The sequence below is a fragment of the Varanus komodoensis genome, unplaced genomic scaffold (assembly GCF_004798865.1).
Source record: "Varanus komodoensis strain SLA01 unplaced genomic scaffold, ASM479886v1 scaffold24, whole genome shotgun sequence".
Taxonomy (NCBI): Eukaryota; Metazoa; Chordata; class Lepidosauria; order Squamata; family Varanidae; genus Varanus; species Varanus komodoensis.
In genome coordinates, this window is record NW_025335641.1 from 10,753,300 (window position 1) to 10,779,805 (window position 26,506).

Genomic DNA, 26,506 nt, shown 5'->3' on the forward strand with positions numbered 1-26,506 from the left:
TGCACATGAGGGGTGGGATGAACCCTCTTGGAATCCGTCCCTCTAGCCCCTGTGGTTGGCCCAGTCCAGCAAAGCAAGCCAAGAGAAACGAAGCTCATGGCTACCTAATTGTAAGGGGAAGTACAAGAGTGGCTGTGCCAGGTACCATGCCCAATGAGCAATGTTTTTCTCTACTCCGTGCAGCTGGTGAAGGTCAGGTACATGAAAAGAGTGCTGCTCGCACAGCATATGTGGCTCCATTCCAGGGTTGAGCTTCACAAATACCAGGAGTGCTCACCAGGAACTTGGGCTCCGGCCAATGAAAAGCAGACCAGAGTCCAAGGAGCCATGCCCAGGCAATCCAATGGATTTCCACCCCAAAACAAATTCCTCATACGTTCCTGCTTAACACTGCTAAAGAACCCACACCCAACACAGAACAAAATGCCCTACGTTTCTCTCTACTACTGAGCAACAAAACTGGTAAACCAGAATAATGTTGGCACCTTAACACTCCTTCGGTCTCCTTGAAGAAGAATCAGAATCAGCTTGCCCATGAGCATCAGTCTTCCAGTCAGCTTTAGATCTGCACACCATTTTTCCACTGTTTTGACATATTTTCTTTTAGCTCTCATATGATCTAAATGCAAAAGGACAGTCCAAATGCCATCCTCCTCCGCTGTGGCTGCTGACAGAGTACTTTTCCCAGAGCTACAGACCGAGGTTCCAGCTTGCTCGACCACATGCTTAAGGTTCTGCTGTATCCAGAGAATCAGCTCATGTACCATGAGTTGTGAAAAATGTCTCTCTGCTTCCTCAAGTAATCTCCCTCTCACAGCCATACACTGTGTCCTTGTAAGCTGCTCAGAGTTAACAGAGATATTCGGCAGGCTTGTCGGATAACTGATGGGTAAATGAAACAGCAGCTGCAGCAATACATCTGTGCCCAGAGGTCCTTCCACATGGGTTTGAATCCTAAATGAGATCCCCTCTGTCTCTGAAAAACATCCAAAAGCCATAATCAATGGAACATCAATTGGAAAAGTCATAACAACTTTGCTAAATTCAATCTTCTGTCAAGGAAAACTTGAGTGGTATCAATATTTCATACAGTTTGAGGGATGCTCGCTTCTGTACTAAAAATGATACACGCAAAATGAGTACAAAATGCATGCAGTGGCTCCAGTTACAATCATACCAGCACTTGCCTAGGAGTAACCCCTATGGAATGTAGTAGGTTTTACTTCTGAGTAGATATTTATAAGTTTGTATTTGAAAGGCTCAGTCCTACATATGTTAAGACAGAAAGAAAGAAAAATCTTGCAATTTCTAGCATTACCCAGCCAGCCATGGAAGGCTTTTTTCTGTCCAAGTATATACAGAATTGCACCCTTAGGAAATGAGATTACCAGAAAGCTTGTGGTTACAATTTCAGTTTTGAGATGTACTTTATGGGTGGATACAAATGCATCCAACATAACCAGTTCTGTTCTTCACCCTTAAGAGGTTTTCTGCAATAAGAAAAAGCTAAGAGAAGCAGTGGGAAAATATAGGAAGGTTACAAATGCGAGTCAGTGTGGTGTGGTGGTTAAGAGTACAGGACTGGGACTCAGGCGATCTGGGTTCTAGTCCCCCAGCCACAGAGCTCATTGGATGACTTTGGGCCAGTCACAGACCCACCACATAGGGTTGTTGTTGTGAGGATAAGATTGAGAGGAAGAGAAGAACTATGTAAGCCAACTTGAACTCCTTGAAAGGAAAAAAGGCAGGATATGTGTATAATACATGAATGAATAAATGTGATTCCTGTCTTCTAGACTTTCTTGTGGGTCAGGCAAAAAAATAAGTGTGCAATAAATGCTCACATTAAAAACAAAATATACTCTAGTGAGTTTTCTCTCTGTGAAGGCCAATCACAGGGGTTGAGTCGCCTCAATCACAATATGCCATTATAACATGAAATGGCGGAGGGCATAAAGGTTCTGCGGTTCATACTGAGAACATAGTTCAACAGACTGATCAGAAATGTGGCACTCTAGAGGCTTCTCTATATGAGGGGACTTAACTTACTGTTTCACTGAGGCCTTTTCTTCCTTTTTCATTTCAAGAGAAAAATGTCCCCTATAATCAACCGTAAGGTGGTGCTGTGATATAGTTTCAGTAGGGCAGATTTGCAGCAACACCACTTTCGTTCTGCTTGGTCACAATTTAAAATTTAATACCAGATTTTCCTTGCTCTTACAAACAAAAACCAAAAGGGAGAAGGGTCCAGAAGACAACAATCTTGCAAAAAGGCCCCACAAATTATCAAGAGTGCAAAATGAATGCCTTGTGTGAAGAAGCCCTAAGAGGAATGGGTTTAAGGATGTGCTCTTCCTATTTTGAGGTTTAAAAGGCTTATTTAAAGGAGTTTGAGAGGCATTAACTTGGGGTGGGGGGGAGCACTGTTTTTCCCACAATGGAGTTTAATTTCTACTAGCATTTCTCATTTAGAAAGCAGTCTGTCATCTTAGCTAAGGAAAAAAGTGCAGAACTTACTTTCTCCACAAAGGTATTTGTAGCATTTTAGGGAAGTTTGACTTCTCATCCTGTGCTAGCCTATGAGATTCATCAGCTCCTACATACAGCTTGGGGCAGGGGTGCTGAAGGCAGCCCCCTGGTGGAAGGGCTCTATCTAAAGCATGTGTGTGTGTGTGAATTTGGTTTAAAATTTTGTAGGATAAGGTTTCAATGATGTTTTAGTGTTGTTTGCATTTTATATTTCATACTTTATGTGCTGTGCACCACACAGAGAGTCCCAGCTATTGCACTGTATAGAAATTAAAATAAACAAACAAACAAACCTTGGCCTCTTCTGGCCCCAAGGAACCCAGCCGAGAGGGCAAGGTATCAAAGTACCTTGAGGACAGAAAAGGAGATTGACTGGGAAGCAAAAACAGAAGCAGGAGAGACAGGCCCTAGGAAGGTTTAATAAAGACCTGGAAAGAGCATTCTGCCCTTTCCCCAGTTCCTTCACAGCAGAAGCACCAAAACCAGCCGTCAATAATGAGGAAGCCTGCAGATACATGTTTTAAGAAACAGTCTATCGTTAGGAAACATGCCACTTTTGGATTCCCTTCCCTCCACTTTATTGCACAGAAACTTACTTGAAATAGCTCATTCACTGGGGTGTCTGTTTTGTTTCTTCTCCACCTCTTGTTCCCTCCCTGTTAGGAAAGTCTTAGTTATTCTTTTGTAAGTTGTTCTCTGGCTTTCCCTCACTTGTTTCCAGGAAACAGGAGGTACACTTGGAGACACTGCTGGTTTTAAGTATACAGCACTGCATGGATAAAACTAGGAGCCAGAAATGCTTCCTAAGTCATCGACTCACTAGTGGGTCACGCCATCTGTAATATTACTGTTTCGCTTGACGGGTTTGGGAGGAATTACTGTAATGATGCATGCAAAATGCTTTAAACCCATAGACTGTGCTATATAAATGCAGTTTCATTATTATCACATCCAATTAATCATGCTATCCAAACTTTTCTAACTTGGTGCCTTCCAGATGTGGACTGCACCTCTCATCACTCCCAGCCAGAGAATGATGGGAGTTGTAGTCCAGCACATTTGGGGAGCACAGCAGGCAGCTGGTTGTGGAAAGTTCGTAAAACCATTGACTATGGAAAGAGCAGCACCGTTCACAAACAGTATTGTTTTCTGATAGCAATACAGCTGTGGTAAAATAATCACAATCCTTTTGCTAAAATAAAAGGGGGAAAGGACCTCATCAGCTTCTACTAAAGCAGCAGGAAAATCAGGGTGTAAGATGAAAGGTGCTCTTTTTCAGATCTTCACAGCCTCATCTCTGTGTTGTATTCCAACCACTTCACCCCGATGCTTCAAAAAGTTGCTTAAATGTCAGGCAGATTCATTCTGCAGAGGTTGGCCGAGACAGATTTAAACTGTGCAGCAGAGCAGGCCCAAGTTTTAGATGGCTTCCTTTGAAGTAGCTCCTCCCCTCTCTGTCCCCTAAGCTTTATTCTCCCTTCAGATGATGGGCAGTGCAATTATGTCTGTGCCCAACTACCACCACCTTTTCACTGCTGCCACAGCGTCACAACTTTTGGCGACCTCTGTAAAGCAGCAGAGAAAAGATCTTTAATGAGCAACGTAAGTTAAAACTATTCCAACAGAAGGAGAGGGCAATTTTGTCATGCCAAGAACCTTCAGCAGCATTGCCCATATGACACACACCAGTGAGCAGTACCGTGAAGAGAAAGTCCGCTGGTCACTAGTCACTCTTTCCACATTAGTTTTGGGGCATCTGACTCATCAAAAGAGATGCGGTCAACTAGCCAATCAAACATGTAAAGCATTTACCTGAACTACAGAAAGTCAACCATTATCCTCAGGTAAAACAAAATACTAAACTTTGTTGTGAAACAATGACCATTCCTTCTGAAAAAGAAATTGTAGTGGATTTTTAAAGCAATATTAGGTCATCCTTTTGCATATTTGAACAATTCACTGAGCAGGTTTTCTTTTTGGCTTTTAGGATCAGCTTGTGATTACAAAATATATTTTTAAATAAAGTCAAAACAAAAATAACAAACAACTCTTTATAAGGTCAGCTTTTAAGGTAGTTCTGTTATGTACGCAGCAGGTAAATCCTTCACATGTTATCAGCAACCTGGAACAAGATGGTGTTCTAGGCAGTAAGCAGCCCTCACTCCTTTCCTTGCCTACAAATGGTGCCCATACTTAAATCCAACAGGTGATCTGCCACCTGCTAGGAAAAGTTGAAGGAAGAGGAAGACCAAGTATGAGATGGATTGACTCCATCAAGGAAGCCACTGCCTTAAATTAAAAACAGCTAAGCAGTGAAGCCATGGACAGGTTTTGGTGGGCTTTCACTCATAAGGTGACTGTAAGTTACAGATGACTTGAAGGCACGTAACAAACACAGCAGCAGTTCCATCTTCGTGTAACATTTGACAAACATTGTTTTGGATTCAGACTCACTGAATTCAGTGGGACTCAAAGTGCTCATGATTCCAATCGTTTAAAGGACAAGTCTGAAATTGAGACCATAAGTTGAACATCTGCTTGAGCTTTATCAATCACAATGTAAAACAGATACACCATCTTTGCATCTTGGTATACCTTTGTTGTCAATCCCCCCTCCCCCTCACACACACAGACACACTGTACATTTTGAATTTATATTTACACTTCAGGCTGAACGTGATCACAGCCTGACTCTGAAGGTGGTGGATTACAACAGCTCTTCCTAAGTTGACTACCAGTAACAGTGCCTTCTATTTGCCTGATTCTATCACAAGAGGTGTTATCTGAAATAGAGAGCAGTAAATTACCATTCTGTTGACATTTATTGTGCTAATAAGTTGGAACCCAGCACATTCTCACTCATTCCCCCAGCTGCATGCTTATCCTCAGCAAATTCAGTGCTGCCACACTTCAAATTGTTTCCTACTTTGGTGTCAGCTAGAAAGGGCCCTTCTATTCACCTCCCCACCCCCCACCCATGAGCTTTCTGGGTCACACATTCATTTTGCAATTCAGAGCGTTACCTACAGAAATCCAAGTTTTGATGAACAAATATATATTTTATGGTAAGAAAGCTGAGCAAACTGGAGAACAGGAAGGAATAGCTTAACAAGTAAATTAAGTCATTCTATCTGCAACACTAATCTTTGGGACCAGACAAGCAAAGTAAAACAGAACTGTGTTAATTAGCTTATTTAAATTCATACACACATCATTTTCAATAAAATATCTTCTGAATTTTGAGTATGTCAATTTTAAGCTCGAAAAACACCCTTATTTTTGTTATAATGTGAGTGAAAGGGAAGATCTTCCTTGCTTTACTTAAAGCCACTAGTCCTCAAGAAAATGATGCTCTACTGCAGCTCCCAAGGCAGGAGTTGGAAACAGGCTTTCATGAGCATCTCTTTAACAGGATGGGAATTAAACCCACAAACAAGTGCTGTGCATACACTCCCCAACACAATTCAACAGCTAGAGCTGTACAAATGAAAAGCACACGACAAAGCTTGCTACATTTTTACACTGTTGGATCAGAATCAAGAAGTACAGATCTTTAACATAATCAACGGAAACTAATCAGGTGGCAAAAGATATTAAAATGAAACACAAACAAGACAATTATAAATGTGAAGTATAATAAATGTTGCTATCTTTGAACATTCAAAAATTATGCATTTGTACTTCAACAACTGGGTAGGAAATGAACACAAGAAAACATTTCACTTTTTAAAGGAGAGACAAGGCAGGCAACTTCTGACGAATTCAAGAAATACATTTTAGGTGCCTGAACAAACAGGCTTCCAGGATTTTCCCAACCCTAAACATGCATGAATCCTGTTCCAACTAATTTATGTTTTGACAGAAAGTGCTTTCATACATTATTCACTTCTAATTGAGATGCTGCAAAGTCACTCTAGGGATCAGTGTCTACAAAAGTAGAGTTTGTTTTGCAAAACAGAAACATGTATCCTAATTGCACATTTGTACTATTTGGAGGCATGTCAGATCTTCCACTTTCTGCGGAAAAGACCATGTCCTCCCGGTACACCCAAGGTGCCATCCCATTAAGTACATTTATTTATTTATTTAAACATTTCTATGCCGCCCCTTGCCGAGGCCTCGGGGCAGCTTACAACACAATAAAATACAATAAAATACAAAAATAACAATATAAAATTAACAATATAAAATAAATAACACCCCCGCTGCCTCAGTTACCACATTTCACTTAACTGCAGTTGACCGTCAGACCGTCAGCAAGGGTAGGGGCACAGAATCCCCAAGAAAGTAGAAATGCCATGATTATCTTTAGAGAAAAACTGCTAATATCTCTAGGGCAAAAACATTACTATCTCTACAGAACTATGCATTCTGTCTGGGGACACCACACTCTTTGCCTCAGTACCAACCAACATCACTCGTGTATCTCAGTGAGGGCAAGGACTCTAAAGAGTTTTTCCCCTCAAAATATTTGTGTTTTTTCCCCTTTTGTGGGGGTCCTATGCCCCTACCCTGTGCAAAAGTAGTATTTGCTACTATCTGTGATTTCAGGCATCCACAGAGGGGCTGGGAACCTATCACTTCGGATACGGGGGTGGGGGGTCCAGCTGTATATGGAAACCCTACTAATTTGTCCTTGATTGCACAGTTCACAAAAGGACTGTCCTAATATTCTAGGACAACATCCAACGTTGAGGGCATGGACTTCCACTCACACAGCTTGACTCCTATCGTCTTCTACCCCTTACAGCCCCCACCACCATGCATCCCTAAAATCTCGCCTGAGGGCTACAGTGGAGGGAAGAGGATACGCTCTCTGGCTATCACCATTTTGGCGATACACAGGCACGATTAAATGTTTTCCTTTAAAAAATCTTCTGAAAGTTCCCTTTAACAAACATTTAAAATTGTGAAATATAATCTAAAATAGGACTGTCACCTAAGTAAGAACATTTTAATCGATCAAATGGGTTTTAACTGATTCATAAATGCATCAAATCTGCATGGATTTCTATAAGTAAATTTTTGAAGATAGCAGCATTGTTCCCTTGTTTCTACATGTTAATATACAAGCTGTAGCATCTTCAGAAAGCCATTCTCTCCCGAGCACAAAGGGAAAGCACGTCTTCTAACAATTTCTTTTCATGAGACTTTTAACCCACCACTTTATCAAAGCTTCTGCTTAATCTTTCCAGGATTAAGACTAGCCCCTTTTATACATATGTTTTCCCCCAGCCCCAGGGAGGTGTCTTTCTTTGTCTTCCTGTATGTTCAGTTACACAACCATGAAATGGCACTGTGGCAAAGCAGAACTACAGAAATACATGTGATTGTTTTGCACAATAACCGGTTAATACTACACAACCTTTAAAAAGTCACCTAGATAGTTGAAAAGCATGGGAGATGTTCTGCAAGGCGCCAACATCATGTAAAATAAGCCCATAAGCCACTGCGACTGAGGAAACACAAGAACACAATAAATGCCTTGTACTGGGAAGCCCTAAGACTATGACCACTATCTGCAGTTTTTATAAGTGGAAAGCTGCTGCAACAGGTTCTTGACTAACCATCTGAGATACACAAATCAAACCTATGTACGCCAGCTATAGATTTGCCTGCCATAAGCAGGCAAGGGAACTTACTGGTGCAGGATCATAAGACTGAACTGTAGAACTGCTAAGGGCATGGTCTGTGGGCAAGTGATGCCATCCCCCTGCTGAAGCTAAGCAGGTTTAGTTACAGTTAATGCCTGGAGGGGAGACTCCACAAAGGAAAAAAGGGAAAAAAATATCCAGCCCTTTTACCATCATGGAAAAAAGGCTGAATATAAATGCTCTAAATAATAAACAAACAAATATTTGCCTTGACAAATATGTGAACATAAATAAATATATTTGCCTTTTGGGTTTTGTACACTGAGTCCTTCCAGAGAGATGCTATCCTCTGGTCCTGGTGGTGAAAACAGAAAGGAAAACAAATTCACAAGACATACCATATCTGTTTGTTTTTGGTTGTTTTTACCAATCCTGTTTAGGCCACCAGTACCAAGTCTGCACAAGGTTTCTATATATGATTTGCAGGTGTCTCAAGTGAGTCCATTAGCAATAGGCACAAAACAACAAGAATGAGAAATACTTTTTCCACACTGTTCAGGATTAGTTTACAGACCTTGGTGTCAAACAATGGTCACTAGACAGATAGTTTTGTAAAGTATTAGTCAAATTCAGAGGCTAGATCAGCCTATGACTATTTGCTCTGGGTAGCTAGTAGCTCAAGGATCAATAACAGAACCTCAGCAGAGAGAAGCCATCTATTTTTGATTATCAAATTTTGAGCAAATAGCAAAAGGCTTTCGAATTTCTGTGGATCAGCCAGCTACATGCTATGAAAGGCAAAATGCTGGACTAAACTGACCTCTAGTTTGAGTCACTGAACAAGAATGGTTGAGAGAGCCTAACTGTTAACGGTACAGAAACCTGTCCAGAACAATACGTGGCTAACCCAAGTAATTGTTTTGGGATTAATCAACCCTACACCAGTAATCCTCATCCCAGTGCCCTTCAGATGACTAGAGCTACAGGGTAAGATGGGGTTAGAATGGGGGACTCCAAGGCAGCATGGAAACCAAGCAGCAGGTTTATCTCCAGCTTCATGGTGTAGAGACGCGTCTCCCAGCCTTCCTCAACTTGGTGATCTCCAGATGTACTGGACTGCAACTGGAGTTGCTGGCCAACACAACTGGAAGAAATCAGATCAGGAAAGACTCCCCTATACCATTCACACATTCTATTAACATTAGCACTTCATGTGCTGTTTTCCCCCAGGAATATTTCATTCACTGACATCCCAGTATTTTTAATGTGGCCTTCTACAGAGGGAAAGCAGTGCTCACTTTACCTCCTCTTCCACTATGACAGGAAAGGGGCTAGCAATCACATCTTTTGCTTCCAAAATTAAATACCAAGCATCAGGAACAGGGAAAGTTGTGGGCAACACAATGCATGAAAGAGAAGATTTAATCCTTTCCTTCCCATCTACCTCCTCTGTAAACAGCACCCAGCCATCCTCACCTTGCACAGCAATTAGTTTTTGGGGAGCAGAAACTGCAATGGATACCAACATGAGGGTTGTTTTGTTTTCTTGTTGTTTGTCTTGCTAATGCGAATTGCTGTGTGGGGCAGCATTTTTTTACAGAGATGATGGCTGGGGAGAGAAAACTTGAAACCTCCCCTTGCTAGGTGTCGCAGTGCTGATGACAAACCCATCCAGGGGTGCCTGGTATTTAATTTTGAAAAATAATGAATATCTGATTGATAATAAGGTCTTAGCATCACATTTGCGATTCTATGCCTATCTATTTAGCAGCAAGTCCCACTAAGTTCAGTGGGATCTACTTCCAGGTAAAGATGCAGAGGACTGGAATTGAAGTATGTTTGTTAAAGTGAAATTATTGTTTGTAACAAAGCGAACAAATTCAGTGTGAAAAAGGTTAAGGGTTATATCACCTTAATAAACACAAGCAAGCATGCCCAATAGCAAGGAGAGTAACAGTGTGTTTTAAAAAATAGGACAGAATTACTCTTCAATAACAGAACATACATCTTGGATTTCCTGAAATCCTTTTAGCAAGTCAAGCAAATTCTGACTAGTGTCACTCACTTGCTATCAAAATTTGCTGCCTGCAATCAGAGAAGGCAAAAAAGAAAAAAAGAAAAAACTGTGACAGGAAAGTGACACCCATTAAAATCTGTTCTGTGTCAAAAGCTGCTAACAGTAAAGATGTAAGACTTAAAAACTGACAGAAAAAAAGAACTCAACTGAATTTGTTGCTGCTAATACAATAGCAGAGAGAATAAAATTAGTTACTTTAGATAACTGTTGTGTATGTATGCGATGCTGAAGCATATGTCACAATAAGTTACACACTAGCAGGGCCAAATTGTCTGCCTTCAGGATAAACTTTTCTCAAATGGACTTTTCTCCTGAGAAAATTGAACGTTACTTTTCTGCTTCCATTGCATCCTCAAGTGGCCACCCACCAGAGGTTTTTCTGGTGGTAAAAAAGTTTTATTACAATTTATGGTTATTATTATTTGATTTATATGCCACCCCATTAACCATTAGGCTTTCTGGACAGCTTACAAAACAATCAAATACAACACTGCAATATAATCCACAATTACCACAAAACCAGTGATAACAGTGAAATCAATAATATAATAACATTAAATAACATGAATTAACAAAAATGAATTGAAATAAGCTGAGATGAGAGGGGACAACCGTGTTGAGCCAATTGAAACAACCTAAACAGAGAAAATAATATCCCTGATAGGGATATATTTGGAAGCATGCTTTGATAAATTTGCTTAGCACTTGAGGATACGATTTCTCATATTTACTACAGTCAGGATATCACTTAAGAGAGCAGTTCCTATTACATCACCTAGAGCACCACCTGGTCTGGTTGTATGGACACAAGGAAAGCTGTGCTGGATCAGACCAAAGGCCTATCTAGTACTCCATTCTGTTCCCACAGTGGCCAACCAGATGCCAATGGGAAGTGCCCAAGCAGGACATGAGTGAAACAGCTGCATCACCAGGCAAAGATCTATGTTTTGCTAACCTCCTGGATGGATGACTGCAACGTCTTGCACATGGGAATACAGCTGGCGACTAGAAACATCTACCAGTGCAAAATTCAGTTACCAGAACTGGGACATGCTTGTTCAGATCATAGTGGGGGCTTTCTGAGAACCTTCTCATTAGTAGCTCCCTTGTTCTGGAATGCCCTTCCCAGAAAACTCTGAGTGGTACCTACCCTAAACCCCTTCTGGTACCAGACAAATATTATTATTTTTACTCTCACAAGCTATTAAAACTGCTGTATATCTACCATGTCCAGTTTGTATCTTAAACTGTTTGTAGTTTTATTTGTAAGAAATCTCCTGGTTTTAAATGGAGTTGTGTGCTGTTTTTGATGCTGATCTAAGTTACCTGGATTTTATTGGCTTTTATTTCTGTTTTATCTGCATTTATGTAAGTCACCCTAAAATTAATTTCTCATATTAATAAATATAATAAAATAATAGGACACGGAAAGCTGGTGTGGTGGTGAGAATGTTGGACTGGTGATCCAGGAAAACAGGATTCTAGTCCTCATTCAGCCAGGAAACTCACTGAGTGACTCTGGGCTTGTCATGGACTCTCAGCCTAACCTAGCTCATAGGGTCATTATTAGGAAGATAAAATTGAGCTTTGTAAACCATTCTGGGTTCCTCACAAGAAGAAAAAAGGCAAGATATGAATGCGATGCAGAGATAACAACAACAATAGAGTAATTCATCAATGGAATAAACAATAAAAGAACTGCTCTGGTTACCTATTCATTCCCAGTCTCTGTTCAGAACATTTTCCTGACCAACCTGTAAGCTCCCCAGACCTATCATAAAGCAAAATATCAAGAAAATCATGCCTTCAGTATCAAGACTTTGCAAAGAGTGGTGACAAAAAATCCATCTATGAATGCTAGGACTTTAGTCAGAATGGTGTCACTCTCCTGTAATAACGACTTAGAAGTAAAGGGGTAAGCTTGACAGCCACAGACTGAAATAGACCTAAAAGATGGACAACAGTACATGAAGTATTTCCATCTGTTCCCCTATCCACTTCCTCCACACAGTGTCATATGCCTTCTCAGTATCTAAAAATGCCGCAATGGAATATTCCTTCGGAGATAACCTCTTCCAAACAGGAGCTTCTCAACTCACGCTGTGATCAGGAGAATTCTGATCTACAAAATCAAAAAAAGTGGATGCAGAGACACAAAAAGCTGCTATTTCTCCAAAACAGCTACTTGCTGAACATATGTTCCAAATGTTTACAAATATGTGGCGTCAATTCAATTGACGTATAGGAAGAAGGAACGGATAAAAGGTTTTCAGGTTTTCCTGTGGGGAAAACAACAGCATGTTTCCAGGATTTAAGCCAAACATCTGACCTCCATTTAAGATTTTATAGATCAAATGGTAACGTTGGTGCTAGTTAAGCAAGTGCTTTAACATTACATTGCTCACTCGGTCCTCACCAAAACAAGTATCCTTATAGCAATCCAAGCTTTTTTCTCTTTCTGTCTAGTAAAAATACATTCAACACCTCTTCATCTCCCAAATAGCAATCTTCTAACAAAGCACCAAACTTCTACCAAAAAAAAACAAAACCTAGCCCCAAATTTTCTATCTCTAATGAGAATTATCCATTTCTCTTTATTATGGACTCTTTAAAATAAATTCCCAATATATCTCAACTTTATCCTTACTGACAGTGCAAATCTTACCACCAAAACTTATATTCTGCTCTAACAAGAATGTACACCACTCACCTTCTCAAAGATGTCCAGCCACCAATGAAAGCGGCACATCAACTGCAATTTTTCCACTGGACTCCCTCCAATTTTTCCATTTAGTATTTCAAATCACTTTTTAACAATAACCCTACAGTTTATATAGGTCAAATCCTCCTCTGATTATATGGGTCAATTCCTCCCCTGCCAAGATACACTGAACTTTCTAGAGAACCTCCTCAGTGGTGGCACCCCAGCTTTAGAATGTCCCACAACATCCTGATTACCCTAGCAAAAAGTGCAGCCATGGGGTAGATCCACTATTGGCTGCAAAACTGGACTCAAAAGAGTACTCATAAATAGCACATTCTCAAACTGGGGTGAGCTGACAAGTGGGGTGCCACAGGGTTCTGGGACTGGGACTCTTCAATATTTTTATTAATGATCAAGGAGGACGTACACGAAAAGATAATTAAATTTGCAGATGAGACAAAGCTGGATGGAAAAGCAATTACTCTGGGGGACAGAGATAAGAAACCCTGACCTTGTCAGTGTGATATTGATAGGTTAGAATGCTGGGCAGAGAAAAACAGAATGAAATTCAATAGGAACAAATACCAACTCCTCCACTTAGGAACAAGAAACCAAATGCATTGCTAAAGAATAGGGAATTGACTCAACAATACAGCAAGTGAGAAGGACCTTCAGGTTGGTGTAGATCACAACCTAAAAATGAGCCAACAATGTGATACAGCTGCAAAAAGGGCACATGCTATTTTGGGCTGTGCTAACAGAAGTATCACTTTCAAAACATGTGATATACCAATTCCCCCATATTCAGCACTAATCAAACCCCACCTGGAGTACTGTGTCCAGTTGTGGGCGCCTAAGTTTTAAAAGACGCAGAAAACTTAGAAAGGGTACAGAGGAGGGCAAAGATGATTCAGGGACTGGAGGCAAAGCCCTATGAGGAAAGATTGCAAGAAATAGGCATGTTCAGCCTCAATAATAGAAGACTGAGGGGAGATATGATAGCATTCCACAAGTGCCTGAAAGGCTGTCAAAAAGAGGAAGGACAAGAACTCTTCTCATTCATTCCTGAGTGCAGGACTTAAGGAATAACAGACTTACGTTAAAAAGAAATCAGATTTAAACTAGACACCAGGGAGAATGTCTCCACTGTCAGAGCAGAGGGGAAGTTGTGGGCTCTCCCTCACTTGAGATATTCAAAAAGAATCTGGACATTCATCAGAATGGGATGGTGTAACTTAAGTGTCCTGCAATAGAAGGGGGTTGGACTGGATGGCCTTCTGAGCCCTTACAACTCTACTATAATGCATCAATTCCTCACAGCAGTCCAAGAGCAAAGGACAATGCCTCTTGCCATGGTTTTTAGAAAGTTTTTCTTTCCTATTTTTGTAGAGTCTGTCAATATGCACACGGGCTCTTAACTCCTCTTCCCGAGAAACATGGGGGGAGCATGTAGCCACTTCAGCGAAGCAAATATTTTCATTCACACAGCAAAAGCAGCTCTTATCTATAGAATTATTTCAGAAAGCAACTTCAAGATGACTATCTCTGATGTGCTTCCTAACAAGCTGAAGCCCATGAGGCCTTGACATGCTTTCAAGAACTATTCTTTTGGTCACTGGTAAAGTTTGCTATGTACTTGCTGAATCTCCAATACAACAGATATGAGAAACAGTGAGCTAAATAAACCAAGCTTTAAGAGAGAGGCCCATTTATAAGGTGCCAATCTGGAGATGCTAAAAGTGTTTCTGCAATGTAGCAGATGCATATTTAATGGGCATTAGAGATATTTAGCAGTCCAACTGTAAACCCTCGCAAAGCAGCCGTGGGGTCTTCAGAGGCTACCTGAAACAACAGAGAATGTTTGGTTCTGCTTGCCAGCAGGTGTTGACAGATAGGCAGGGTATGAGAGCAAGGCTTACAAGAGGAGAGGGAACAAAATGGGAACATGTTGCATGTTTACAGACACTTGAGCTGGGAGGAAGAAAAATACATAATAAAATGTACATAGTGCCATTTATCCCCATGCTAGGGATGTAGAAGAGAGCCAAAGACAAAATACATCCAATAGGAAATCAGGATTTTCCCCTCCTTAATATAATAGGAATAAAGTAGAGGCACTGAGAGGAAACCAAACAAGGATGAGTTGGGGAGAAAGATTCTCAAAACAAAACAGGTTACCCTCTTCCAGTGTAAGCTCCTGCTCCTTAATGAACACACACCAACTACCTAACAAATCCTGGACAACTGCTACATTTGTGTACAAGAAAGCGCACATAAAGAAATGTCTGTGCTGCCTCACGGGTGTATATTTTGTTTTTAAGGTGGGTCTCAGCTAAAATAATTTACTATACATCAGACTGCCTTATTCACAGAATTTCACAAGTGAACTGGGCAACATCATCCTGCATTTATAGCCCTCTTGCATTTTCCCAATGCTTTTTCAGGCCATTAAGTAGGAAAGGCAGAATGGCTGCATGATGTAGTGCTAAAAAATAACCAGTAGTGCTAAAAGGCTTCCATCTAGAAGCACCCAGAATGTACCAAAATACATCACCATACAGCACTTTTTAGGAAATTATCTCTCCCCAACTGTCCTGCAGTTTATAAAGAAGGCAAAATCTGGATGAATCTACAGGCTTAGTTTTCAAATCCTTTTCTCCTGCCCTTAACAGCTGGCCACCCACACCAGCCTTAATAAAATACAGTGAGATCATTTTTTTCCTGTGAAGTGTTAACCTTGTGAGCCTGTGGGAAAGCACATCCACTTAAATGGTTGAGAATGCAGCAAGGAGATGGAGTCTGCATCTTTGCTTTTGCACGGCCTACGCCTTGGCGAGCCTATTTGTGGGACAGTGTGGAAGTGCATCTCTAGAATGAACCTTATGTTTCCTCTACTCATTTGCATGTCACACTAATTACCCTGCTTTCCTCAAATGTGAAAAATGTTTTCTCCACTCCCAGATATAAGAAAACCAAAAATCAAAAGTTATTAGTTCATGTTTCTAGAACTCCACAGTGGTTCTAAAAGGAATGCTCTAACAGCAGACTTGTTCTTTGTTGTTCCCAAGGACAGAATCAGAACCAACAGGTAGATGCAGATTTTGGATAAACGTTCCCAGCTGTGAGAGCCGTTCAGCAGTGGATCTGACTACTCTACAGTTGCCGAGCTCCCCTTTACTGGGGCAATTGTGGCAGAGGCTGGCCAGCCAATTGCGAAGGGTGCTGCAACTCCACCTTGAAACGCACTGAGCAGGGCTGGACTAAATGTTCTCCACTGCAGCTTCAAACTCTATAGACAAACTCTTCTTTGTCTGGAACCAAGGGCCCTGTGGTTCCAGACAAACAAGCCCCATTCCCAGATTCCCAGAGAATCAGGGCAAAATGAAGCTCCACAATAAGCACTGAACCATTTTTTCCCTTGCAGCAGAAGCTGGAGGTCTTGGGGGACTGCAGCGCATGTGTTTGTCACTAACCGAGCTCATAGAGTTGTTGTGGGCGTAAGAGAGGGAAAGGAGGATTCCATAAACCGGCTTACGTTCCTTTAAGGAAAAGAAGGGGGACGCGTCGTTACTGGGAAGGCTTCTTCTGCAAAACTCCAGGTACTGAATGCAACGATAAACCCGCGGTAGTCACGATTGCAACGCAGTCACCTGACACTTGCAGCACTTCGCATTCATCCTTCCCAGAGTAAATAGCGGCTATGGCAGAGAGCTCCTCCAGGGCCAGCTCCGACATGGCAGAGGATGGGTCCGCCCCCTTTCCTCTCGCGCCCGCGCAAGGCAGAACTTCAAGAGGCGCTTCCCCTTCCGTCGCAAGGCGAAGCGATGCTGGGATTGAAAGGAAGGCACATGTCCACGAGGGAGCACTCGGGAGCTGCTGCGGAGAGCTTGTTCCCACGTTAAACATAAAATTTCCGCGTCGTGCTGGCCGCGGTGCATCCTGCCGGCGCAGAGCAGCACGCGTGCTGATCTTGTATGCGCCGAAGAGATGAGTGTAGGCGGGCAGTGGCGAAATCGGGTTATATGTTTCATCCGAAGCTCCGTGATGAACGCGACTCAAATGCGTTTCTGGAACTCTAACGTGTATGGAAGTTCATGGAGGAGACAGTTCTCATAATGCTGGGCCCGAATGCAATGAATGATGTAAAAGCACAGTGTCCATGTTTTTATTTATTATTTATATTTATTCTCCTGCAAGGAACCCAAGGCAGTTTATGTAATCCTGCTGTCCATTTTATCCTCCCAACAACCCTGTGAGGTAGGTTAGGGTGAGAGTCAGTGGCTCAAATCATGACTGCATGGGGTCAAGAACGTGTCTCTTCTAAGTCCCAGTCCAACATTCTAACCAATATGCCACTCTGGCTATAGAAAAACAAAACACACTTTTATATGGGAAGGCTGCCCTGCTGTAAGCAATGAAACAGACACGTGCTACTGTGACACCAGCTTGGGCAACTGCTTATTTTTCCTGAATGGTCGAGCCAGCTTATATGCAGGATCAGTATAAGGCAATGAATAAAATGGGAACATAAAAGAAATAGGGTTAGGGTTAGAGCTGACAGTTAAATTGAGTGACTTTGCAAAATTCTGTGAAATATTCTTGCTAGGGGAGTTAAAAGAGTGTGGGTAGAAGCTACACACCCATGAACCTAATGCTCATAAACTTCCGCTGAGCATTAGAACTGAGCACAGATTATTCCCAACTGGAGTCTGTGCAGACATGGAAACTATGTGTGGGACTGCACACTGAGTGCTTTTTCACACAGCAGATAGTCACATTGTAGGACCTGCTACACAAGTTGTTGATGGCCACCAACTTGGATGGCTTGCAAGGGGAATTCAATGAATTAAAGGCTGCCAACTTATCCTGGTGGCTGCATAATACCTCCTGCATTGGATATGGTATCCCTCTCATTACCAGTTCCTGGGAAACAGGAGAGGGAAGATATCCTGCTTGGGGGTTTTCCATAAGCATATGGTGTGAACAGAATGGTGGACTAGATAAATGGTTGGTCTACATAACATGGCTCTTATGTTCTTAGCCATTTTCTCCCTGATCTGTCAGTTTGAAAGTATCTGTGGTACACTACACTAAAGCCCTTTTCAATTCTAAGGTGCTGCTGTGCTGGAATTTCCCCCCTTCCCCTCCCCCCATAAATGAATGCACTGCAGTGTCTGCTATATTATACTATCTTCCAAGTGCTGTGTACCAAAGCATAGTATTCTCATTGTAAGGCGCTCTCACAGGCTTTGTCATTTGCGTTTTATAGCGCAAGCCCAGGCATCAAGCCAATTACGGAGAAAGGGAAGGTCATCCTGCTATTTCAGCTCGCTTTATTTTTAAAGTCTGATAAGTTCATGCACCCCTGCACCAGAATGTAGGTTTTTAAACAAAGATTGTATCATTCTTTGTAACTGTGCAGGCACATAGTGAGAAATTGGTGCCCCCAGAAGTTATTATGGCTAACCAACCAGTCCAGCTGTACAAAGAGAGAAAATGGAAGATAACTCAATGATTTCCTGCATGCAAATTCTTTCCCCCACCCTGAGGTCAAAGAACAAGGTGAAGAGAAATGTTGCAAAGTGGGTTTTATTACTTTGAAGTTGCTCCCACTGGCAAGAGTTTTAACATCTCTAGACTGGAACATAAGCTGTTTGCTATCAGCAGTCACTGAAAAAACTGTCATAAAAGACGACTGTGGGGGGGGCGGTTGTGTCAGAATATTACTGGTTGAGGGGGACAGTTGTGTGCAACAGGAGTAAGCCACCATTTACAGAACAAAGATAAACTGGCCCCATGTCTTCCAAATCAATGTATGTGTTGTCCCCTCATTAGTCAGGGATGGCGCTTTAAAGCAACAAAGATCTGAGGAACAAATAGTTCCCTGTATATGTAACCCCTAATGACAAATTCTTTCTTTCTTTGTCCTGGTCCTCATATGCAGCCCAAACCACATCAGACTATCCATGAGGAATACCATTTTTGAATTCTGTCTTCCATAGAAATCACACTCCTTGCAAGTAAACCAAAATGAAGCAAAGCCGTATACACCTTAGGACAGCAGGTAGCAAGAATCTTGCCTAGTCCACTTCCTAATTATATGAGGTTGGGGGGTTTTGTGTGTGTGTGTGTCCTTGTTTTACAAAGAAATGGCTTCTTTTTAAGTGCAATTCCCCCACCTACAGTCGGAATTAATACAGCCATTATATTACTTCAGAAAGCCATTTCCTAATTGCCACCTAACTGTGGTGTTAGGCTTGTTGCAGATGCACAACTGAGTAAGGGGGATTATTAGGATTCCCAGCTACACAAAAAATCCTACTTTCACTCAAAAACACACAAGTAATGGTGTCCCTGCAGACCTCAGCACTCAACAAAGAGAAGTGAGAGGCATTGGGACCAGTGGCAGGCACACCCGGCCCCATTAATAGTTGCAAATAGTAATATCTTCATGTTCTGTTTGGTATTCTATATTGCTTTGCATTGTTAAACTTCCTTTTCATCAGACCTAATATGAGCTTCTGGTGACCAGGCTGCTGCCAAGGCCATGCCCCAGCCAGGCCTGCAAACAATTTTCCTGCCCAGTATTCCAAGTAGTGCCAAGCAGCTGGGTTTAGTTATCATTCCATTTCCCGCCCTGCCCCTGACCTAACAGGATTCTGGGACATCACACAATGGGAAACTGAAGGCACAGCTGTCCAGTGTTTTCTGGCATGCTGCCATTGCAAGCAGCTGGGCCCACCAGGCAACTCATGCCTGAGGCCTACACAAATCCAGGGCCAGGCCTGCTTTCCTCTCCCTAGTCCAGTTGCTTAGCCAATCTTTATTGCAGAGCATTTTAGAGGATACATGTCCACATTTAGAATTCACAGCTGCTACAAACCCTTAGGATAGAGTGTGATATAAATCTGAATAAATAAACAACACTTGGCAAATTCAGTCACCTCTCCAACACTTGCATTTTGCCACTGTGGAACTGCCTTTACAATGCCACATGTCCCTTCTATTTCTACATGAAGATAACATGTATAAACAGCAGGTTTGCAAAACCACATTTTAAAATATTAGACACAAGTTTATTAAACTATTAGGGCACAATGGTAGGGAAAAAGCCTTATCATTGCTTAAGCAAAAACCCTTGTATAGGATTGCACCCTTAAGACCCAATGTGATCTTTTCATAATGTCATGTAGTGAGTTTGAAGGAAATATGCAGGAGCTGACATGACTGTAAGATCAGATACTAAAGAGAGTGAGATTATCAAAAATGCAGCTCCTGTCAGAAAGGCTTCTTTAAAAATTAGCCCAAACTTGCCTTTTATTTCTAACTTTTCCTCCCTTTGCATTCTAACCCCTCCATTTTCTTTCTTTACCAGGCTTTGTATAATCCATTTAATTTTTTTTTAAATAAGTCAATGTAAATGTCTTTTAAACTGACACTATCTAAAGACACTGAGGTCCCTGTGCATAAGTTCCTGCACTCTGACATTTGGAAGTCATCAAAGGAGACAGCATAATGTCAGTTTGATATTTGTCACACTATGCAAATATCAGCTTCATGTCAAAGATCTAAATTCCATCTAAACGTAATACATTCCCTTGTAGTAAAGACTTCTGAAAATGCTAAATATTTAAATTTGAGATGAATGTCTATTCTTGGCCTTCATATTGCGTTATTACTATCTGGAAAGTCAAGATCTTTTTTCCATTTTTTAAAAAATGATAATTCTTCCAATATTTTGACATATGAAAACTAATATTATTAGCTGCTCTTATTATTAAGGCACTCAGTTGGTATATGTCTGGCTCACCAATCCCTGACATACAAAGTCTGCACACTCAGACCTTTGGAGACTTTACTCACATGTACAAGGTATCTGTGCAAAGGGGACAATGGACTGCATGTCCACCTGAACATTGCACTTACATGTGAGTAGCTCAGTGCACATCGGTGCTCCATGTGATTGAGCACATGGAACCTTAACATGTGTTCACATGCCCACACAGAGACATCCTTTTGCAGAGATCACAGTTCAATGGATGGATATCAAGGAACCAGGAACAGTTGTGTCACGAGAGCAGGGTCACCTATATGTTCTACGGCTGAGTAGTGCCTGCAGTGAATTCCAATAAGGGGGATTCTGAGCACCTGAAACACCGTATGGTTAAGGATGCACAAGTGTGTGTCTGTGTGTACTACAGTCAATAGATATTTGCTGTCACTATAAGCAGTATAAAACAAGTCTTCAGTGCAGTTATTATTTCCACTCTTACATTTCTAGTAGAGAAGCATAGATTTGTAAGGAACAAAGGAAAATGGAGCTCAAATTAGTGGTATAGCCCAGCTGAAGATGGCCTGAGATCTCTAACAAAGATGCTTAATGGAAAGGACACAGTAAACTTGGCACATTTGTAGAAGTGGGGGATGTTTTGGCCTTGAATACTTTACCGGTAAAGTAGGCCTGATAGGAAGATAAATCATGTGTATGTGTTGAGAAAACATTTAGTGCACATTCTTGATTCAGAATGTAGTAAATTACACCTATCTCTGATAACCCAGGATGTAGTCTGGACTCTGTTATATCTCACTTTTTTTTTTTGGCTGTAAATCAACATCAGAGCAGGCAGATAAGTGTTTATGAATTTGTGATGTTTGTGTACAACATCAGTGATTGTTGTAATTGTTGTAACATAGTAATTGAATCGGTTTCTATTTCTCTTTGTATAAGCAAGAGGCATTTCTTTGTGGGCAGAGAAATTTGCTGCTTTCAGGGGAAAATTCCTGTCAGTTCCAGTTTTCTCTTCTGCAATTGCTGGAGTTCAGGCTTTGTTAAATCTACCTATTTGGATGAACCTAAACGCAGAGAAGTTCCTTTTCTTCCACACATTTAAGAAGGTGCATTGGGATTTTCCAGCCTTCCATAAGTTTCAGGTATGGTGGAGTACACATCCCATAGTCTCACACCTGGGTGATTACAGGAATTGTAGGACATTATACATGCACCATTCAGACAAAGATATTTGCTGCTGCACAAAATATCCCCAAAATATAAGCAAGTTTTAGAATTCAGGTCAGCCTTTCCCACCTTGCTGCCACCCAGATATGTAGCTATGCTGGATGGGGATTCTGGAAGTTGTAGGCCAAAACATTTGCAGGATATCGGGTTAGGAAAAGCTAATTCATGCTTCAAATTCCTGAACAAAACCCAGTGACATTTCAGACGCCAAAGCAAAACTATATAGATCCCGTGTAGTTACATTGCTCTCTTAAATAAATATGCATAAATAGCATGTGCTTTAAAATTGATTAATTTATTACATTTGTATGTGAATAAAGACAAAGAAATCACGTCATTTTTAGAATGTTGAACATTCTTACCATTAAGCAGTCTTATACTAAACAGTGTCTAACTCACCTATAGATGCCAAGCTTCTGAAAGCACACAATTAGTAACTTGGGCTTCACTTACATAATTATCTAGAAGTAAATCCCACTGAACTCATTAGAATTAATTTCTGAGTAGATATGCATAAGATTGTGCTGTGAATGCACAGTGGAATCTTTACACATAAAAACTACTGCCATAGCCATAAGGGCATTTGTAGACTTGAACGCAAACCATCCTCATTTCGACAAGAGGTGCTTTAAAATACTGTTTTATAGACTGCATGGACTGTAATTTTAACAGAAGAGTACTTAACACATTAATTTTCTACCACCATATAATATAAAAAATAATGGAAATTTGTTACTTGCTGTTGGAAATGGTGTCAGAGAACAGATGCAAACTATCTAGAGCACGGGTAACCTTACCTGGAAGCAACAGCGAACTCATTACATAAGCTTCTACAGCTAGGAAATATATCCATTACAGTTTCCACTCATGGAAACTTTCACATCAGACTTTTAAGCTCTTCAATAATTAACACTAAAATATTAGTTATTTAGATAGTTTGGAGACAGTATCAACTTTTTTAAAAAATAACATTTATCGAGAAGTTTGAGGACTACTTGGTGTTCAAGGAAAGATAGGTGTATAAGGTAAGATTGGACAGCCACATGTTGGGGATTACAGGAGCTGACTCAGCTGGAGCCGGGGGTCAGACTAGATGGCCTGGGAGACACCTTCTGCCTTGCTTTGTTTCTGTGATTATGGATCCTGACTCCTAGCTGAGCAGATCAGAGGAAGCTGCCCAGTTGGACTAGGGATGCTGCGATAGAAGTAGCCAAGCTGCCAGAGAGGAAGCAATTAGAGAGAGCAAATAGGAAAAGCTAACAGGAGTTTAGTTGTGGAGGTCACTATTTTTCCCCTTTTTCCTAGTTTTTCCCCCTTTTGTTTTCTTCCCTGTAACACCCTCCCATTTACTGGTAGGACTGTTGTTAACCTACAGGGAAGACGGGGACGCACTGGTTGTTAAAACAAGCCCAGCGAGGTGGAATCAAAAATGCAGCAGAAAGAATGGACTGCAGTATCTGTTTTCTTGCCTGAGGTCAACAAGGCCTACACAGGCAACAAGCTCAGCCCAGCAGTCCTGTTACAAGAAAAGGTGAAAGCATTAAGAGCAGGGGGTTAGATCAAATGGCCCTCTGGCCTCTTCCAGCTCTACTCTTCTATGAAACTGTTTGGAAAATTAAACAGAATAGGATGGTTTTTCAAAAAAAGCAAGTACATGAAGTCTTCATAGTGCAAAGATAAATGGGCAGGACAGATCAGATTCCAGTAGGAGAAGCTTTGTTGTTCAAACATTGTTGTTTGAAACGTCTACATTTGTTGACATCTACCATATCTTTTATCACACATCAGACGCATTCCTAGGTCTGGGACAACGCATGCCTGACTCTGAATCCATTTCCAGCCCCATGCCCCTCAACATCTATGGCATAGGACCTGCATGCCTATCCATGGGTGTAAACAGAACCCTTGTTATCATGCAGGAGAAAATTTCCAAGGGGGATCGACGCTGAGGAAGGCTTCTTCACCTTTCCATGCGTTGCAACCTCACAATCTTCCTCAGCATAACAATTATGCTCAGAGGAAAAAAACCTCCGTTGGTTGGGAATGCTCTGTGTTAGTGTGCAAACTGAAAAATATTTTCTTGGAAACAATTCGGATGAAAAATAAATTGACTGGCTTTTCCTTCTGTGGAATTTAAATAAAGCCTAGTAATTATTTATAAATTTGCATATATACATACGAATTAGCGTATAGTTATGTTGTGCGGGTACCTGTTCTATAGCTCTGGTCCTTGAATATAAGTACCTAGCAACGCTCCAATAGAAATTTTAAGGCCGCATAGTTCAGATTTTATTGAACCTCAAAATACTGTATTTCAAGGAGCTTTTCATTAGGTATTTGTCTGAAGAAAAAGAACAAAATAAATGCTTCAAATTTGGCAAAACGATTTTAGATAAACCATTAACAAAAGTTTTGTTTGAAATTTTTAATTGCTGTTATAAAAGCAACCAACATATTTCTTCAGAGAGTAAACCATATTCGATAAAGGTCACAGTAGATTTAAAGGCTGTAAATACATTTTAATCTCTTTCTCAGAACTCCTGAACAACTCGAGTTTCTGATAGTCTACCATGACATTTGTGGTGTTAATGCAATCACAATAGTATCAACCTGTGCAATTAATTTGTATCTACTGCTTGAGAAAGGTCAGATTTAAGTAAAGACCATCTGCATCTTCATAAAGTCTTAACTGCTGGTTTTATATATAACAAAAGGCAGCATAGCTGTTGTTCCAGTAGAAAAACGTTTCTTTATTTCACAAGGTAGAATTAAGGTGCAATCCAGTGTCCCCTGCCCCCTGCCTCCATGCAGAGAAGCTCATGTGCATCCACCTTGCACCTCACACCATGCATTGCATTGCCAGGGATGTTTTCAGCTGACTAGATAAAGTGCTGCAGAAGGAAGGGAAGAGGGTTCAGCTGCAGTCATGAAGTCTGACACCAGCATCAGCCTGATTTTATGGGGTTTGTTTAAGTTGCTTTGGCCCAACAATATTGACAGGGTGCTGGGAGCAATACTACCACCCTGAGTCCTCTCAACCCATGCTCTTCCTGGCTCAGAAATGCCAGCTGGGAAGGTATGACCAGGTATGGGTCCAGGGAATGCATCCTTACATGAAGGGGTAGTTCTTGTAATCCTTAAGTAGACATTAGTGCAACCATTCATGAAGAGACTCACACAAGATCTTCTATTATAGGACAACTACAGTTGTGAGTAGTTCCTTCTTAGGGAAGGTACTTGAAAGGGTCATGGCTGAGCAACTGTAGGCATTCTTGTTGTGGTGGTTTAGCGAAGTCACGTTCGACCCATTGCAATCCCATGGACAACATTCCTCCAGGCCTTCCTGTCCTCCACTATCCCCCGGAGTCCACCGAAGCTCACACCAACTGCTTCAGTCACTCCATCCAGCCACCTCATCCTCTGCTGTCCCCTTCTCCCTTTGCCTTCAATTGTTCCCAGCATCAGGGTCTTCTCCAGGGAGTCCTTCCTTCTCATTAGGTGGCCAAAATATTTGAGTTTCATCTTCAGAATCTGGCCTTCTAAAGAACAGTCAGGGTTGATCACCTCTAAGACTGACTGGTTTGATTGCCTTGCAGTATGTCCCTATTAATTCTGCTTAATCTCTCATCAACTTTTGGTACCATAGGCCATAGTATCCTCCTGGACCAGCTCCCAGGGTGTTGGAGATACTTGTGTTAGAAAGGTTCTGTCCTTGCCTACAAGGTTGATTTCAGACAGTAGCACTAGGAAGCTATTCCTCAGGCCCTTGGTGATAGAGCTGTGGCTACCATCTTGCCTGCAAATTTGGCTTGACTTCTATGTGAAGCCACTGGAAGCTGTGTTTTGGTGCAAATGTGATCAGTATGCTGATGTCTGCCTAGACATCTGAATCAGGTGAGGCTGTGCAAGTACTCTAACAGGGCCTAGGCTGGAATGGGCTGGATGAGGATCATTAGACTGACGCTGGATCCTTCCACTCATTCAAGATGGAAGCTCTGTGGGTGAATGGTTTCCAAATCCAGAAGATACTCTTAGATCCTTCACCATTGCTGGAGATGTGTGACAAGTGGTCATGGTGGCTTGGAGATCCTCTTAGCAGCTTCAGGTTTGATGCAATCTACAACCTTTTCTGATAAGGGATAGCTTGGCTACAGAAGTACAGAGCTGTAACCTCAGAACTGGACTGCTGCAATGTGCTCTGTGTAAGGATGCCCTGAAAGCTGGTCCAGAAGCTGAAGCTAGTGGAGTGCAGTAGCTTAGATGTTGTCAGGAGCTGCCCCCTTTTTCAGCATTTTAACTCCTGTGTTGCAAGAGTTTAACTCCTTTGTCCCCTAGCTGTCTATTTGTTACTGGGCCAGGTCTAGTTTCATTACTACTAGCATATAAAGGCCAAAACCACATGGGATCAGAATACTTGCAAGAGTACCTTCTTTCCTTACCAAATTGCTTGGTCACTAAGGTCATCAGATAAACTGGGCCTGGTAGTTCCAGACAGGCCTATGGCCATATTGAAATGCACCCAAGGTAGATCCTTCAGTGTAATAACTCCCTCTTTGAAACTTCCTGCCCGGAATGTCAGACACACA

At 41.5% G+C, this 26,506-nt stretch overlaps 1 protein-coding gene across 6 annotated transcripts in view; it reads right to left on the bottom strand.

Annotated features, from left to right (window-relative positions):
- Positions 1–16,645, bottom strand: part of RWDD3 (RWD domain containing 3) — a 29,679-nt gene extending 13,034 nt beyond the window's left edge. For 5 of the 6 annotated variants that reach the window (XM_044432380.1, XM_044432384.1, XM_044432383.1 and 2 more), the window contains exons 1-2: positions 16,555–16,645; positions 486–976 (exon numbers count right to left, since the gene is read on the bottom strand). In XM_044432380.1, coding sequence (XP_044288315.1) covers positions 486–976; positions 16,555–16,639 — 576 coding nt within the window. In that variant the 5' untranslated portion in view covers positions 16,640–16,645. The remainder of the gene's footprint in view (positions 1–485; positions 977–16,554) is intronic. The other variant, XM_044432381.1, reaches the window with a different exon arrangement.
- Between the last annotated feature and the right edge of the window lie 9,861 nt (positions 16,646–26,506).